Source organism: Musa acuminata, chromosome BXJ3-10, assembly GCF_036884655.1.
Source record: "Musa acuminata AAA Group cultivar baxijiao chromosome BXJ3-10, Cavendish_Baxijiao_AAA, whole genome shotgun sequence".
Taxonomy (NCBI): Eukaryota; Viridiplantae; Streptophyta; class Magnoliopsida; order Zingiberales; family Musaceae; genus Musa; species Musa acuminata.
In genome coordinates this window covers 27,425,119-27,443,364 of record NC_088358.1, presented here as the reverse complement: position 1 = coordinate 27,443,364, position 18,246 = coordinate 27,425,119, and the positions used below count along the sequence as shown (strand labels likewise).

The 18,246-nt window shown below is 37.7% G+C and overlaps 1 protein-coding gene and 1 pseudogene across 2 annotated transcripts; both read left to right on the top strand.

Moving 5' to 3' along the window:
* The first annotated feature begins 2,481 nt into the window (after positions 1–2,481).
* Positions 2,482–11,500, top strand: LOC108951453 (uncharacterized; annotated as a pseudogene).
* Positions 11,501–12,017: 517 nt separating this feature from the next.
* Positions 12,018–18,221, top strand: LOC135650623 (probable aspartyl aminopeptidase). 2 transcript variants are annotated; one of them, XM_065170111.1, is made up of 11 exons: positions 12,018–12,160; positions 12,321–12,456; positions 12,589–12,667; positions 13,063–13,265; positions 13,613–13,682; positions 15,651–15,746; positions 15,870–16,025; positions 16,751–16,927; positions 17,168–17,242; positions 17,494–17,634; positions 17,746–18,221. In XM_065170111.1, the coding sequence occupies exons 1-11, from the start codon at positions 12,085–12,087 to the stop codon at positions 17,965–17,967; spliced, it is 1,431 nt and encodes a 476-aa protein (XP_065026183.1). In that variant the 5' UTR covers positions 12,018–12,084; the 3' UTR covers positions 17,968–18,221. The 2 variants fall into 2 exon arrangements, with proteins under 2 accessions (XP_065026183.1, XP_065026184.1); XM_065170112.1 differs by lacking the exon at positions 16,751–16,927.
* The last annotated feature ends 25 nt before the right edge of the window (positions 18,222–18,246 follow it).

Sequence of the window (18,246 nt, the reverse complement as noted above, 5' to 3'; positions counted from 1 at the left end):
CGCCCCCAAGAAAGATCATGATACTAATAATGTCCGTGACACCAATAATCTCTAAATTTTCTTTTGCTTCTTTCAACACGCTCTCCTCTTTCCTTATCACCTTCGCTCCATTCTCTCCTTCCACAAATACTTCTCATCTCTTTTGATTTTTTTCTTTCTTCCTTTACTCGCAAACCCTTCCTCCGTCCTAATCCCCATAGCTCTACTATAATAACTCTCTCCTCTCATCACCTTTTATGGCCTATATTATGTCCTTGGTAATAAGATCTCGACACCAACCAAATCATTCCAATGGAATATCATACCCTTATTCCCTCCAATCCCGATGAGTACGAGAAGATTGGTTCATTCATCTTCATAGCTCTTCCCTCCATCACTTGACCCTTTCATCGCCCTTGATGTCACGTGCACCTAATTCCTAATCATCACGTGCCCCCATTACTCTTAATGTTGAGAGCATTCAAACTATCAATGTTGAGTTGTATGCAAGAATAACTTTTCAAAATTCAATAACCACTAGTGATATCTATCCCTTGGAGTGCAAGGGAGATAAGTTATGGAAAGAGTGCACCACCGAGGACATCGTCACGATTGAGTTCGAGGAGAATCAACTAATCAATCATGTGACAAGTAAAAAATGTAAGATGAAATCGATCAGGGATATCGGTGATCGGAGGTAATCATGGGATGATAACGACAAGATGATCGGAGGTAGAGGTCAAGAGTAATAACATTTAAAAAAATAAAAAGTACTATACGGAAATAAATTAAAACTGATATTGTGTGGAAAAAAAAAATAGAGGAAGACTTCATGCTTTTTTTTTTTTTGAGAATTTGTCCAATTTTTTCGAAAATTTATAATATATGATTTCAATTATGACGGACATCCGTATTAATGTACTATCGATGTTGACATGACCACAGAAAGAAAGGTTACAATAAATCGAGTGACGAAACATGTGTACTTCTCCTAGATACCTTTGTCTTGTCTTAAAGAGGAATTCCCACAGCAGTTCCAAAAAGAGGAACTACTTAAGGAGGCTGACCAATAAAATTGATGCCTCTCCTTTCGCTTTCGTTGTGATCGTAGACAAAGGACATGTATGGACAGTCTGATGCAGTCGAGGCCTTTTCCAGACTCCAACCTTCACTCTCTTTGACTTTTGTGGATCTAGTAATGGGGATCCTACATCAAACCATCTCATATTTATCTCTCTTATCCTCTATAAATCCTTCTCTGTCAATAGAATACACAATTAATAATGCCAATTGCCATGAATTATTTATATCAAGATAAATTATAGAAGTTTCAACTAATTCTTTATTCTTTAATCTTTTATCTTCTTACAACTTTTTTGAGTTATAGGAGGCTCTTGTGTTCTTTTTAACAAAATCTCTCTCGGTTTATTTTTTTTTGTTTGCATGGCAAGAATAATACTATAAAATTATTATTTTTAATTTTATTTTAGTGTTATTTTTCTGACAATATGTGTAACATCATAATATAATCTTTGAAAATACAAGGACTAGAATGCTAAAGATAACTAACTACATAGATTAATAAATAATTAATTAAAAAAATAATTTTTTAAATCTAATTCACTATATTAATTAAAAAAAAATTTATTGTTGTTGGTTTCATGTTGTCGATTGAAGAGCCAACACAGCTTTGTTCAATCTCGAAGATGAAGATATATCCTAGGGGCTCGTGTTGGGGTTGACAAGATGGCCTGAGTGGGTAGTTGAGGTGATACGTGGACTCTCGAGGCGTTGTTAGCTTACAAAAATTGATTTTTGGTCAAGTGTGGCTAGGAAGTTCTTGATTGTCCCAAGAGGTATCTTGTCTTTATCTTGATATGCTTTTGCATTGCTCCGAGATCCTCCTTAGATGTGCTTAGGTCTTACACAAGTGATTGACATCGGGGGATATCTCACCCCAACCCCTCTTAGACGGAGAAAGTTTAGTTGAGATAGAGCCCGCTTGCCTTTTGTTTGTCTTGGGGGTTAGGGTTTTATACTTATACGTTTGATAGCATAAAGCTAGTGATGGATTAGGATATCTCTTATTCTTTCAAAGGACCATTGACGATGATAACTGACGAGCGCATTGTTTGAAGGTCAACGTAGGGTAGGACGCTTAGCTTGTTATGCTACAACGTTCGAAATGTAGGGCCGGATCAATTATGCCATAACTCATGACTTCAATGTGTCCATGCAGGACTGCTAGGTGAGTTGACAACACCATTTAATTTAAGTGACACCAATCAACAACCGTTGCACATGAATCATACAAGTCAACATGATTTCATTATTATTCTCTACGTTGAAATCATTATAAGTTATTATTAATCCCAGCGATAACGTTACAGTAATTTTAATCCGTCCGGTCTAAAGTATAATAGTCATAATCATAATAATGATGATGATAATAGTAATAATTATAGTAATAACAACAATACAGAGGAGTGAGTGAGCAGAAGCGGCTGTGAACGGAGCGAAAGCGTCGGAGGAAGCACAGTTACGGAGCCGAGAAAGAAACAAAAAGCCAGAGAAAGAAGGATCGAAGGAGGAGAAAAACCTAATGAGATCGGTGAGCTCGCTTCTTCCCCCGTTCATCCCCTTCGAATCCGCTCCAAATCTCTCCAATTCCACCTCTCCTCCGGCTCCCACGACCTTCCAATCGTGGGGAAACTGGGCCCTTCCCCTTCGCGATTGGATCCGCCGAATGCGGCTCGTTTGTGCCTCGAGTTCGCGCCCGACGGAGGCCGTGATCGGGAAGGGAGCCGGCTTTCGCGCGTGGCCTTGCTGGCGGTGGAGCAATCCTAGCTGGAGGAGTGCGGAGCGGGGAAGAGATCGGAGGCAGTCGGAGTCTCGGGAGGTAAGAAAGTGGCGGTACGTGGAGCTTTTCGTGAGGGGGTTCTGTAGCTTGAATGAGCCTTTATACGGGCAGTCGCTTTCGTGAATTTATTGATTTTGTTGTGTCTTTGTGCTGAGTTCGAACGGATTCTTTGGGAAACGCTTCTACTTTTACCGAGAATGTCTATTTGTAGCATAAGTTTGTATAGGCTTCGATCAGAACTGCGGCGACTTCAAGTGTGCTAACTTCCTTTTTGATCTTTTGCCTCTTTGCTCTCTGATCATTCTCATAAAAATGCTACTTTATTGCTACGTGGCGTCATGTGTTAAATGGTACAGAACAGTTAACATCACAGCTGAATCTGCTAACTGTTTCGATCTGCTTCTTTACCTCGACGAAAAAGATTTTGGACGTTGTTATTTGCAAGTTTTGTCGGGCAGACTATGTATGTCATCTTCTTGTTCTTTTGACATTTGGAAGCCATCATTAATGTACGAGGAGCTGGAAGCAAGCTTGTCCGTAGGTGGAGGACAGGAAGACTGAAAGATGCCTCCTTCGCCCTCGCCAAGGCGCTCTCCTGAGAGAGAGCCCAGGGTGGAAAATTCCCAAAGAGGGACCACAGTTTTGAGGGTAGAATTCCTCTCAAGGTCAAGGACGATGATCTAGCTTTGTTCAGTGAGATGCAGAACCATGAGAGGGACAACTTTTTGCTACATGCCTATGATGATTTTGATGAATCTATATGTAATGAATATCTCCTCTCCATCCTTGAATTTTTTCCTTTTTTTGTTGCATTTGCATTATTGATAATACTCATAGTACTGATCTATCAACCGTTTCTTTTCCATATCATCAGCACAATTGAGATATTTTTCGGATTTCAAGATTGGGGTCACTGTACCAACCGGAGGAGAGTGCAAAGATCTCCTCAATGCAGTTGGTAAGAAAAATGATTATGACTGGTAAGTTCCTAAGAGCCTTTGCATTTTACCTTTTTGTTTTGTGCCACTATGAGGCATATATGTGAAGTGCTAATCTGCATTTTTGTAACACCTTGCCACCTGATGTTAGTAGTTTAGCCATGCAAAGTCATGACTGGTTAATTGCTTGTCACCAAGCAGGCTGTTGACTCCTCCTGATACTCCCCTGTTTCCTTCATTGGATGACGATGAGCCTCAACCTGCTAATGTGTACAGAGGCAGGACAAGAACTCAACCCATTTCAATTTCGAGAACATCCATGGTATAGTCTTGTATGAGAAACTAGTAATTTTGTTACATTTTTCTCCTCTTTCACTAGCACCATCTTTGATACTTTTTTGTGGTGACAATGTGAAAAGACTCTGAGGACAAAACGAAGCAGCACAGGTCCATCTCCTCGATCAGGTTATAGTGTATCTTATTCAAGAATTACGCCATCTTCAGCTTATTGTTCTAGCCCGCCTCCTGTTCTTCGATCAACAACACCCTCACGAAGATCTTCTGCTCCTCTAACGAAGCCTTCATCACTTGCTCAAAGGTCCTTGACTCCCATATTACGGAGGATGAGCACCGGTTCCAGTGGGCAGGCATTCACTGGTAGAAGGGGAACATCCCCTGTAAAGACAAATCGTGGCAGTTCTGCCTCACCAAAATTACATGGATAGCAATCAAATCTGCCCGGTTTCTCCGCAGATGTACCACCAAACGTTCAAACTTCTCTAACGGATCGGTCGGCATCACGTGTGCGGGGTTTGTCTCCAGCATCTGTACATGGAAGAGGTTTTGGGCCAAAATTTGGAAGACAGTCAATATCTCCATCTTCGAGGAGTGCCTGGTTACCGCATAATAGTGAAGGGGACTGTTTTAGCTCTATTAGTAAACCCTCTGCAGCATCTTCCTTCAAAGATGATGTTGAATCACATGCATGTGTAGGAGTTTCTACCACTGCTGCTACAAGAAAATATAGAGATTTTGCAAACACTAGAGCTATGCGATTCTCCAAGAACATTTCCTGAGTCACATCTGCAAGTTCCGCACCTAAAAGATCTATTGATTCTGCTCTTAGAAAGATGGTAATTTGCCATCAGTTTCTTTTTTCTGCTGTTCAGATAATCTTTATTATGTTTTACAGTTATTGTCCTGCCCCTCTACATTATTTGCATGGATAATCCTCATGTATTTACTTTCTGTTTGGAGGATTCCTGTTGCCCTTGGAATGTACCATTCTTCTAAACTTTACTGTGTCAGATTGTAGTTATTGAAGACTTTTGCTTCGCTCATGGTTATCCTGCATTCCTGCTGCTGATGAAGTAAAAGTATCCTGTATGAGGACTTGCTATATTCTTATCTTTCTGTCGAGAAAATAAGCCTTTTTTTTGCAAACCCGTCTGGCACTCCTACAACAGGATGCTCGTGGTGGTTTGCATTGGCAAAGGGACTAGAGGAGATTCTTTGAGTAGTAGGTCATGATAATTGATAACCACTGGTGCTTTATAATTACAAGAAAGGTGGCTTTACTTGATGTGTGCTTTCCACTATACTTATTGCCTGTTCTGTTAGTCTTTTAGCACTGACATACGCAGTCTATTCATGGTATTAGCTGCGAGCTATTGAAATTAGTTCTAGTTTCTCAAAGTACTTCTGAAAAGATTGTTCTCAATATGCTGGCTCTTTGTTTAGGTTTTTGATACATGTTTTCCTTTGTAGGGCATCCTCTGATACCAAACATTTTTTTCACAGATTGAACTTTGGCTTTTAAAATCCTAGCTCTTCATTGTTTAACCCTTCAACAAAAAATTGTTTTCGTCGATTGTTGTGGTTAGCCATACTAGATTGATCAAAAGATAGTCTAAGTGAAGTTCTCTAACAACAAACTGCATGCTGATACATGCATTCCAGATCTTCAAATTTGTTCATGTCAACTTTTTCCTTTTTCCTGGTATAGGGAGAAGGGGCAGATGGGGAGTAGCTCCTAATCTTTAGCAGAATTTGGATAACATCGTAAAGAGGGAGATGTCATGACTTTTGTGATCAAATCCTAAATCTCATGGGTTCTATCTTTGAATAAAATTTTTGGCAAATTATAAAAAGGTGCATTTTTAATATAATTTTTAGCAAGTTATTATCTAAGAAAATTTTCTAGATGTAATTTCTTTTTAGCAAATTATTCTAATGCTTTTCTGGTCTTATAAATTGTTAGAAGACCATGCTATAAATGTAATGCTTGTCAAGCTATTGCAAATATGGTAACGCTTGGATGGAATGCTGTTACCATTGTGCATATATAAATGTGAAAGCAACAAGCGTTGTGCTAATGCATAATTATCTGTAGGATCACCGGAAAACTCCTCAAAGCATGTTCAGGCCATTGTTATCAAGTGTCCCTGCCTCTACATTTTATGTTGGAAATACAAACAGCATCCTTCGACGTATGTTCTCTAGGAATTCTTCACTTACAACTAGCAGCAATGCAAGCTCCCAGCATGGTGCCAATGTTACTCCTGATTTGGAGGATGATGACCATGATCAGAGTGATCTGGCAGGTGAATGGGAGAAAAAGAAATCTGAATTCCAGGAGGAAATGTTTTGTTTTGATAAGTTGGATGGGATATGTGAAGATACTGGTCATGACACTTGTTCTGCTAATCTTCTAAGTGGTGGTGAGATCTTTGATGGGAGTACAGTCAATGAAGTTGACTCCAAGCCCAAGTTGGAGTGTTCTACAGTCGATGATGGTGATGCAGTAAATATGGCAGTTGCTTGTCGAGGTCTTTTGTATGCTGCCGAATTCGCTGAGATTGATTCTGCTGAAAAAAATGAGTATTTTCTCTAAGTGTGGGAAAAAAAATCATGGCCACTGATAAGGATGTGGATGTGGATATTTGCAAGAATGTTCAGCAACATATAGATTAATTGGTTCAGAAGAACCTGGAACTTTTTGAGTTGCAATTCTGGATGATGAAAATGGCACATTGGACCATAATGTGCTAACCCAAATGGGAATCCCTGTACTGTCTGATAGTATAAGTGAACTCAGGCCTAGCCAACATAAACAAAGCAGTGAACAAGTAGTAACTGATTTTTCTTCAGACAGTGGATTAATTTCCATCGGTGAGCGATAAAAAAGAGCAAAACCTTTCTGAACTTGAAGTATGCAAACCAGATGAGTTAAGTGTTTCTGAATCTAGTAGTAAATATGAATCTCAAAAAATCATTTCTGAACAGGAAATACTTGTATCAAGCGAAGTAAATGCTCCAGAATCTAGTGGTTAATGTGAACCTCTAAAATTACAGCGAACTGCCAGTCCAAGTGACTTGTTTGACAATTCTGAGGGCACAGAATTGGAGGCACTAATTGCTATCTCAGACTCATCTTTCATTGAAGATAATTGCATGCTGAGTGATACTGGCTGTCAAGATGATGTTAATGGTGTTGCAACACATAGCTCATCTATTGTGATCTCAGACCAGCAAATTGATACACTCACATTCCAGAATGCTCAAATTGATCATGCACCTGTTCAAACACAAGACTCTGTGGAGGATTTTCAAGAATCTTGCCTTTTCATATCACATAAGGATGTCTTGCTTTCCGAATTAGAATCAAAGACCGTCGAGGTTCCTTCTAGCGGTATGTAGCTTAACTTGTTATGTTACATTTTATGATTTAACTATTCTTGTCAAGTTGCATGCAGCTTTTTGTACAAGTTAAATTTTTTCTATCTTATGCTGGAATATGGGATAATATTTAATTTCACTAAGCTGCAAACTTGATTTGGCTGTTATCTGATGTTTACTCCATGATTAATTATTGTATTCACCTGTTAAAGAGCTTTCCTGTCAGATTGCATATATTGTGGATAGCGATGTTTTTTCTTCCCCATATTCTCTCTAGATAATTCCTTCGGATTTGTTGACCTTAGATAATTGATTCTCTTTGCAGAAGTGTTGCTTGTATTGTTTATATACTTTGCTCATTTCTCATGTAGCTGTAACTTAATATTACAAGGTCACTGTGGTAGTACGTCATGCAAGCCAGTTTATAGTTGCAACATACAAAATATAGTTGTGGATTGTCTGTCCAAACTGAAAATCAATCGAAGCATACAGAGTCTAAGTCAAATAAAAAGCCCGATTCTCTTTCTGAACACCTAAATTTTATGATGTCAGAACACCTGGTTGAGTTATTAGGCATGTATGGTAAGTTGGTGCTACTTGATTGAGATGATGAATTGATGATTTGATGGGTGAGATGGTCAAGGATTATGGTCAAATGTAAGTGGCATTATATTCATATTCAAGGTATTAGGCTCTTGGACATTTATTAGATCTTAAATATATGGTACTGAATCAGGCATGTGACTAGTTGGAGTCTTGGAAAAAGCTACTTAGGTGAAGGCACCTCGACTGGATAATCTGATAAGACTGATCTGGTGAGGAGGTAGCATGGTGGAGTAAACTTATTTTTATCGATAAAAACTTTATTATCACAAAATTTGAAGTCAATAATAGATGAAAGATGATGTTATCATCTACTTGGTGCATATATGACAAAAAATAGACCGGTGAATGAACACATAATGCAGGGATTATAAAAATATGATTATAAGTGGAGTGACATACTTTATGAGTGGATTAATATCACCACAAGGATCATCCTGATTCATATGAGGATCACTATGTATAGGTCCAACAGCTTCTTTAAATGACTTGATCCGACCTAGAATTTTCACAATCTCTTTTTTATTTCCAAAAGCAAATAAAACTAGATTACTAGCTAAACCGAATACAACCATCCTCTCTCCTATCAGAGCAGATCAAAACCATCACACTGACTAACCCTTGCAAAATTTGCCAGCCAGTGCACAGAACAAGTCCCTCCTTACAGATACAAGTCACTGTACACTCAGCAAAAGCCACCAATAAGCCATAAATATCAGAAATTACAATAGAAATAGGCCAAGGAGCTTCAATATTGCAGTTCAAAATGTGCAGAAGTGCATCCGCATCCATCTCCACATAAATACCCCCCTCCCCCCATTGCTTTGCTGTGATAAGGTCTTCCCGAACTGCCACAGATTCATTGTAAATGCTGGATCTATCCATGGTGTGTTTACAACCTGCAAAATCCACACCCACATTATCATTTCTTCAAAATGTTGCCTAAACCCCCAACCTGCATACTACACTACTTGTCCCATCAGTGTTTAATTTGTGCCAAAATAGCTCCAGTTGTCTCTATTGCACAAAAGGAATTTTGCCCATGTTGTCCCTCAGATACAGGAGGTTCCTGATGGTCTAATGCAAGACTGACAGCTTTCAACAGAATCACATAAAAGTCCAGTCTCCCACCATTAAATTTGGCATCGTTTCTGGATTTCCACAGCAGCCAAAGAAGATGGGCAAGTAGCTCTCGAAAACATACTGCTATGGTTGTCCAGCACATCACCTTCCTTGAGCCAAAGTCCATCCTTGATATTGTTTCTTTTCTTCACTTTTGTGTAAGTGTCATTAATCCTTATTTGTTTTACACACTGAGGAGGAGACTACCGAGGGATCAAGATTGACCATGTCAGGAGCCGCTGCATATGGCCACTTTTACCTAGCTCATGAGTGCCATTGGACTGTCTCATTCCAGAATTCTCCTACCCAAATTCCAAGCACCGCTGCTACTCCTTAAAGGGTCGGACTGACTGACTGAGATGGTCCAATGCTACTACCACTGTCACTGCCATTTGTTATGCTTATATAGGGATGAACAATTGACCTATTTGGGTTGTCTCATGGCATCCTTTTGCATATCCTGGTGCTCCAGTGATACAAATACCAGCTGCAACCTTAATAGCCTCATTAATATCATCCACTTGACCTTCATACTCATCATTGATGGGCGAATCAGATGCTCGTTTCTCGAGGGCTTCCCCTTGGGCTTTCCGCTGCAGTCCTATGGCTTTCTGGACAACCAATTCTACCCTGAAAGTTTACCTGACTTAGGGAAACTTTATGAATTTAGCTGTTGGAAATCCACTGCTTTAGTTTGGTTATTCTTCCATATTAACCAATATAGTCATAATTGATGCACTGCCAATGAAAACGGTGGGTCAAGTGACAAACATACTACCATATTGGACTGATACTTCAGTATCATTTTGCAATAAATAATTACTAACTGATCATAGAATTTATACTTGATTTTGAAAATACGATTAATATCTAGATTAGACCTATGCAGGTCTAGGTCAAATCATTGTGAATCCAACGCAACTCTTCATAAGATCTAAGCAGATTTAGGCCAGATTTGCATGGATCTAGTCTATATATACACAGATCTAGGTCAGATCGATAGATTTACAAAAATATAGGTTGAATCTCTGAGAATGTAACTTAGACCAAGTAGATCTTATCTACACTTGTGCGGATTGAGGCTGAATCCTCATATATTTTGGTGGGGATTCGAGGCCTAGATCTTTATAAATCTTCATCAGTTTGGATCTACTAGGCCTCTGGTTGGAGTGGATCTTGGCCAATTCCACGTGAATCTTCATTGGATCCAATTGGATTTGGCTTAAAATGAAGTAGAATTATACTAGATTTGCATAGATCTGGTTTCATTTCAACAGGAAGTTGAGAGAGGAAGATGCAGATCTAAGTGCTGGATGCGCTACTTGTCACTTGCTAATAAGCACTAGTAGCTACTATGTATCTAGAAAATTATAGGATGTATTGGTTCATTAGGTTCTTAAACATTCTTCCAACAATTTACGACTTTAGCATGATCAAGAACTTAGCATCCAATATTTAGAGACTTTACCTAGGAGATATGTATCTACATTTGATGGTTGGCTATCTTTAATGTTCTTTGCTATGTATGCTTAGTCTAGTATCCGAGATAAATGTGTAAGATCATCATTTGTCTTGTGTTGCTGACACTTGACTCTCACGGAAGAACCAATCATGATGATAGAAGCTCCAAGGAAGAAGCAACAGATACTATACTCTTCTGCAGTTATATTGCCCATGATATGGCCTACAGGGCTGCAACAATTGGGATGGAAAAGGAGTTGGCTACATATGAGTCTTCTCATCGAAGAGTTACATATCTTGGAAGTTCTGTTTCCAATCAGAAGAATTTGCAAAAAACGTCCAACAAACATATTCAGATTTCACAAAAGGTTAAACTAAAGAAGCTGGAAATTGCTGGCAGGATGCCATCTGTGGGTCTCGGGATCAATGTCAAGAACTCAGAGTTTGCAAGTCACAAAACTGAAGTTCCACACACGATTGACAGCACGAAGCCCCCGAAGTTGGAGTCGAAGTGCAACTGCACAGTGATGTAAGAGTTTCAAATGCCTTCGATCAGTTGTCTACTCATTAGATTCTCTTCCTGAAGTATTATAGCATAAGCACGATCTTGATATTCTTTATCTAGCAGAGGGGTTTTTATATACTGGGAGTGACAGCACATGTGCTCCCAATCTTCATTTATTCTTGAGAATGCGATGCGATGCGATGTTGTAAAGACAATGCCCTTGGCATCAATGGGAGAGGAATAAGAGGTTCGTGGCATGCTTCCACCTTTCTCCTGCTAGTCTGGTTGTATGCTGCTGCTCTTTTCCTGTGTCCTTCAGGATGATGCGATATTCTTTTGTAAATTTTGTCCTCACTGTGCTTCTTTATGACTTTGAATCAATCAAAAGAGATGAGTTCATGTGGCTATAACGGTTAGCAAAGTTATATGCAATCTTTGTTCTTTGGGGTGCATAGTGATGGATTTTAATTTTACTATCGAGCGGATGACTTCCTAATATCTTAAACTGGGATAAAACAAGATATAGAATTTCCTGGTTGATGATTGAAGTTTGTCTTAATTGGATGGTGTAATGGCAAAGTGCCCATCACCTCATCTCCACATGGTTGAGCCATCGCATTTTTTATTTTAAGGTTCCATTGCATAATATATGTGTGTATATATATATATATATATGTGTGTTTATATATATATGTATATATATGTATATATATATATATATATATATATATATATATATATATATATAAAATACCAAATATATTATTTGAAAGCTCAATTACATATATTATTTGTATTCAGTTGTATCGTTATGAGATGATGAGATAACAGTACATACCGGTATACCGCGCAAACGATTCCAGGCGAAGTCGTAACAGCGACACTTTCGTGCGATAAAGGCCCCCAAGTATCGGTCGAGATCATCTCAAAGAGAAGTCATGGCGACTGTGGATCCGATCGCTCTCGATCTCGTCGATTTCCTCAACGCTTCGCCCACCAACTTCCACGCCGTCGGTAATTAATCCAACGTTATCTCCCAACTCTCGCTTTGATCAACGAAGATTCACCTCTTTGGTTCTTCATCCGGCATGTACCATCGAATCTTTCTCTCTCTCTCACGATCGTTTCTTCAGAATGCATATTCTTTTTTGATTGGGGAAGATTTTTTTTGTAGATGAGGCGAAGAAGCGTTTGAAGCAAGCTGGGTTCGTGCATCTGTCGGAGAGAGAGGATTGGGTGTTGGAACCGGGGGGGAAGTATTTCTTCACGAGGAACCATTCCACCGTCGTCACCTTTGCCATCGGAAAGAAGTAGGGTTCGGTTAATACATTCCTTTTCGACTTCCTTGCTAGAATTAACTTGCAGAATTGAATTTTTTTTTTGGTTCATGTATTTTATGCTGCGAGATGTTATTGGTTGTATATTTGCATTGCGAATAATAGATATGTTGCCGGGAATGGATTTCACATCATTGGAGCACATACTGACAGCCCATGCCTCAAAGTGAAGCCTGTCTCCAACGTAAGCGCATTCAACTCAATTTCATTGTTTATATCTGATTGTTAAAATTTTCTTCTTTTGTTTCAATCAGATTTTATACTGCTACTGGTAAATATTGGGTTTTGCATGTTTTAACTTTTTATAATTTGACTGAAAATAATTTGTTCAAAATTTTTTGTGAATCCATATATATTGCTTTTAACTATTTAGCTAATTATACCAGAAAATGTTGATATTTATAGTTAAAAAATGGATCCATAAATTCATTTTATATTCAAGTGTGTTTATGCTTATAGAGATGATGGAACATTATGATTAGTTGCTAATGTGATGAGAAATAATAATAAAAATGAAAAATGAGAGAGGGAACTAGATGTTCCTGAATGTAGTTGACCTTGTCTGCCATACCTGTTTAGGTAACAAAAGGAGGATATCTTGAAGTTGGTGTCCAGACATATGGTGGAGGACTTTGGCATACCTGGTTTGATCGTGACTTAACCCTTGCTGGAAGAGTGATAAAGAAAGAAGTGAAGGATGATTCAGTATCCTACTCACACTGCCTTGTCAGGATTGAGGAGCCCATCCTTCGGATTCCTACCCTGGCTATTCACCTAGATAGGTTAGTATCAGTAGTTAAGGAATATGGAGCATTAGATGTTAATTTTATATTTATGTCTTTCTTAATGGCTTTTGATGATCATAGGGTTGAATTGGACATTATGATCATTTAAAGTTTTACATTGGTTTCTAGTAGTTGACAACCGTCACCTTGTGTGAGTACCTGCAAGTTCAGACTTGTATGACAACTATTTAATGACACAGTGGTTTCTTGTGTTCCTTTTCGAGCATTAGTTGTTAGATTAGAAGTTATATGACTTGTTTAGGAAATGAAATATATCAGTCATGTTATACTTGTTGAAGTTAATAATTTAATATCTTGCATTTTTGTTATATCTTTGTGAACAGGAGTGTTACAGAAGCCTTCAAGTTCAACACACATAGTCACCTCATTCCTGTGTTAGCAACATCAGTGAAGGTGATTTAACCTGATTAAATTAACTTTTTGTAGCCTTGAACTTGTTTTTCTTCATGTGCCTATCCATTTGCTATAATATTTAAATTAAACAAGTTCAAATCTAGGGTCAGCTCCTTTGTTCTCACCAATTCTTACAATTCCATTTGATCATCTGTTCCAGTCTTGTTCAAATTGTCAAACATAATTTTCACATCTCATCCTCAGCTGACTCAAACTCCAACTTACCATTAGTGCAGTAATCTGTTTTTGATCTGTCATTGTAAGTTTGTAACACCGTTCAAAACATTCTAATGTCTAAAAGAGACAAACCTTTTAGTTTCTATTGTTTGCCAATTTTCTGATATTATCAGTCTTCTCTGTTTTCTTCATCTTTTTCATTTTGCTTCTGTCCTATGTTAATATCCTCTTTGATTTTCCCTTTTATAGATAAACAGTAGCATTAGCGAGTTTTTTTGCCTTTTGAGCTTCTCAGCCATATCTATCAGCTACATCTTCTGTTATGTTGAATGTAAATATCACTTGAGATATGCCTAAACTCTTTCATGTGTACTCTTTAATGTGTACACTGAATTTACCTGTTACTGTGGTTCCTGTACCTAAGTAGTATCATGTCCTGTCGCAAGCTATGTTGTCGCATGCTCACAAATCCATAAGGGCATGGAGACTAGCACATGTCCACATTTGAGTGCTGGTCTCCTACCATATGTGCTTGCTTCATGCTTGCCATGAGCAATACTCTTTCATGTGTACTCTTTAATGTGTACACTGAATTTACCTGTTACTGTGGTTCCTGTACCTAAGTAGTATCATGTCCTGTCGCAAGCTATGTTGTCGCATGCTCACAAATCCATAAGGGCATGGAGACTAGCACATGTCCACATTTGAGTGCTGGTCTCCTACCATATGTGCTTGCTTCATGCTTGCCATGAGCAATCCCTGATGCACATAGTTATCAGAAATTGGAAACGAGGGGCTTATAAGCAAGATTCCAAGATTTTTTTTCTTTAGCTCCAGATGATTATTGTCATTATCAATTTGAACATTAGTTAGGTAAATAATTTGTCAATTGATGCATGTTAGTCAATGAAATATACAATTGTTTATATGATCAACTTATGATTCATGAGAAGGCATATCAACAACATTTTCTACGAACAGTTAAAAAGTAAGTGCATAGACGCATAAAAGAATACACATATCTCCAATTGATTCATTTTTGTAGTTTAAAGATATCAATCCCCATTAAAGCATATAGAATTGTTTTTAAAATTTAAAGTTGTGGAACAGATGCAACTTTTAGTAATGGTTCAAATAAATTGGTAACAGAATCAGTGAAATGAATATAACAAAGAACGAACTTTTTCTAATGAGCACATTCATGACACAACATTAATCTTGAAGAAATTTTGGCTTCAAGATGGCTTGCACTTTTGGTTTAAAAAATTTTATGGTTGACCCTTTGTTTTCTATAGATACTCAGTGAGATTCTTTAGCATTTTAATCTGTCATTAACCTAGAAGATTAGCATGCTTATAAAACTTTTATTTCATTTTATCTCTTGGTTTTGTTTCATTTTATACCCGTTGCTTGATTGATTACGAAGAATATCATCTCTCTCAAAACCAAAGCGGCGAATCCAGTGGACAAGGCTCCCACCAATAGAGGGTCAATGTGCACACCCTTACTGAGGCTATTTCAAAGTGACTAAAATTCTGGTTATCTTCCAAACAAAAGTGAACCTGAGGGTAACCTTAGTTCCCATTGATTAAATTGTTTTCTTTGGTTCAAGGAATGATTGGAAATGTACTACAATTTTATTTTCAAGATTTAAACTGCCATATCCAAATGTCTTTTCGACTATGCTTCTATGTTTTAAAGATTTTAAATATTGTGGAAATAATATTCAAGCTGTTGTACTACTTTGACTTCCATGACAAGTTCTTTTCTTTTTAAATGAAATATGTGTAGGGTGAGATTCAGAAGCTTGTAGATCAAAATGGTCCCTGTAAGTCAAATGCACAAGCAAATGTTGATAACAAAATACATCATCCAGTGCTACTGCAGGTAAAAGAATTCTCTAACAATATATCTTTTTATAACCTATGTTGGATTGTCTGAAAAGTACTGATGCATGCAATAGTTGAATGCTTGGTGGGAGTTGACACATTGGTTGGTGTTTCTATACAGCTTATTGCTGACCAGGCTCATTGCCATCCAGATGAAATTTGTGACTTTGAGCTGCAAGTCTGCGATACTCAACCAAGTGTCATAGGTGGTGCAATGAAGGAATTTATCTTCTCGGGAAGGGTTGATAACCTTTGCATGTCATTTTGTGCACTAAAGGTGAGTTGTCTTTTCTTATCTGTTTGTTTACATGGTGCTTCATACCTTACAAAGTATAACATGATAGCTGTTTGGATAAGTCAAATTAGTTTTTACTCTTTAAACAATTTCAGGGTTTAGTTGTGATGGATCACAGAACTTGATTATGCCTCGTATGTCCATAACTGATTGATACTAAAACTGTAAGAAACCATGTAGTCAAGGCCCATACTGTATTTTAAGTAATAACTTAATCATTCTGCTTTTAACTAACAATTTTAAGTTTTACTGTCTTAAAAATATCTTTGGCCTTGTATCATGCTAATTACCCTTGAAGTCGGATATTCAGCTACCTTTATGGGCTGTTGATACTTTCACAAGAATACTATATAATTCTGAAGACATTTATCCTAAAATCCATTTTTACATTGGATTTGATGTTATAAAAAGTTTGAGTAATGATTTTATTCTGTTAAAAGTGCTTATGCAAGGACATTACAGCATTTGTGGCTGTTGAGGAATATTTCGTCTTTATGATCTCCAAATGAGAGTTACCATATATTCATCGGATAATATGTCAATCCACTGATTAGCTAGCTAGGAATATAGTGCTTAAGTCAATAGTGGTATTGCATTTGACATTATTATTATTATTATTTTAAATTCTGAGTTTATCTTCTTGTTTCATATTTGCAAAGCAAGCAGATTAGCTACAGTGTAACTTATATATCTAAGTTCAATTTCAGGCATTAATAGACTCCATCTCTGTTGGAAGTTTGCTTGATGAAGAATCTGGTGTCAGGATGGTGGCATTATTTGATCATGAGGAGGTTGGATCAAATTCAGCTCAGGGAGCTGGATCTCCTGTCATGTTGGATGCTCTGTCAAGGATAACAAAGTCTTTTGATTCTTCAGATCCCAGGGTACTATTACTTTTGATTTTACTATGTTTTTCTATATAAAGCTTCTTTTTCTTTGCTTTCCAGATTTGGCTTATCTGCATCTTGGTTATATATGTTCTATTTATTTTAGCATTACCAAAAATGAGAAACTTGTCTTCCTTGGACAGTGTGCTAATTGATTATTGTTAAGGCTTCAGACTTTGGGCATCTTTAAATTGATTAAACTGGACAATTGTTTTGATTTATCCATGTTTCTTTCAGTTTCTTGAGAAGGCAATCCAAAGGAGTTTTCTTGTTTCAGCAGACATGGCACATGCTTTACATCCTAATTTTATGGTATGTCTGGTCTTTCTTTTGGCTTTACTGGCTGTCTTGTGGAGAAAATGAATTAAATTACCTAAACAATCTTTGCTGCTGTAGAGCCTGAATAGCCTTCAGGCAGGAAAAACGTGTAAGATATTGGTTTCTTTATACTTCTGCCACTAGTCTCAACACGGTTTGGGTCCGTCGTCAAGTTATTGGCAGCAGTTTTAAGTGGAACAATTTAATGTAAGCACCACTATCGGCTTCTTTTCGCATGCTTGCAGGACAAGCACGAGGAAAATCATCAACCGAAACTACATGGTGGTCTTGTTATTAAACACAATGCCAATCAGCGTTATGCCACCAATGCTGTTACTGCGTTCATATTCCGAGAAATTGCAGAAATGCATAACTTACCCTTTCAGGTGAGTTGCCTCCTTAACTGACCCAGTATTATTGTTCTGTGCCGACACAAGCACGACATGTATTTGATGCATTATATTTTCTTCGTACTAATACTATTTGACAATTTGCAGGATTTTGTGGTTCGGAACGACATGCCATGTGGTTCAACCATTGGTCCCATACTCGCAAGCGGTGTCGGAATTCGGACTGTCGATGTTGGTGCGCCTCAGTTGTCGATGCATAGCATTAGAGAAATGTGTGCTGTTGACGATGCCAAACACTCTTACGAGCATTTCAAGGCATATTTCAACGAGTTCACGAAACTTGAGAAGAAATTAGTCGTTGACCTTTAATCAATTGCCTTCAAATGAAATGGATGATGGTAGGTTTCATGGTTATATTTTACTCTAAACTAACTTATGTCGTGGCATGATATTATTGTGAGGATCAACACATTAGGGTTTGTAGCAAAAACAAAAAATGTTATATTCTTATTTATGTATAGAAACCATCTTAACAAAAATTTCCTCGCTAAGGGTGTATTGCATCTATAAATTTTAGCTTCTGTTCTAGCCAGGAAAATATATTGTTTGACATGTTCTATTCATTTGGCTTCTTGCTGAAGAATCCAT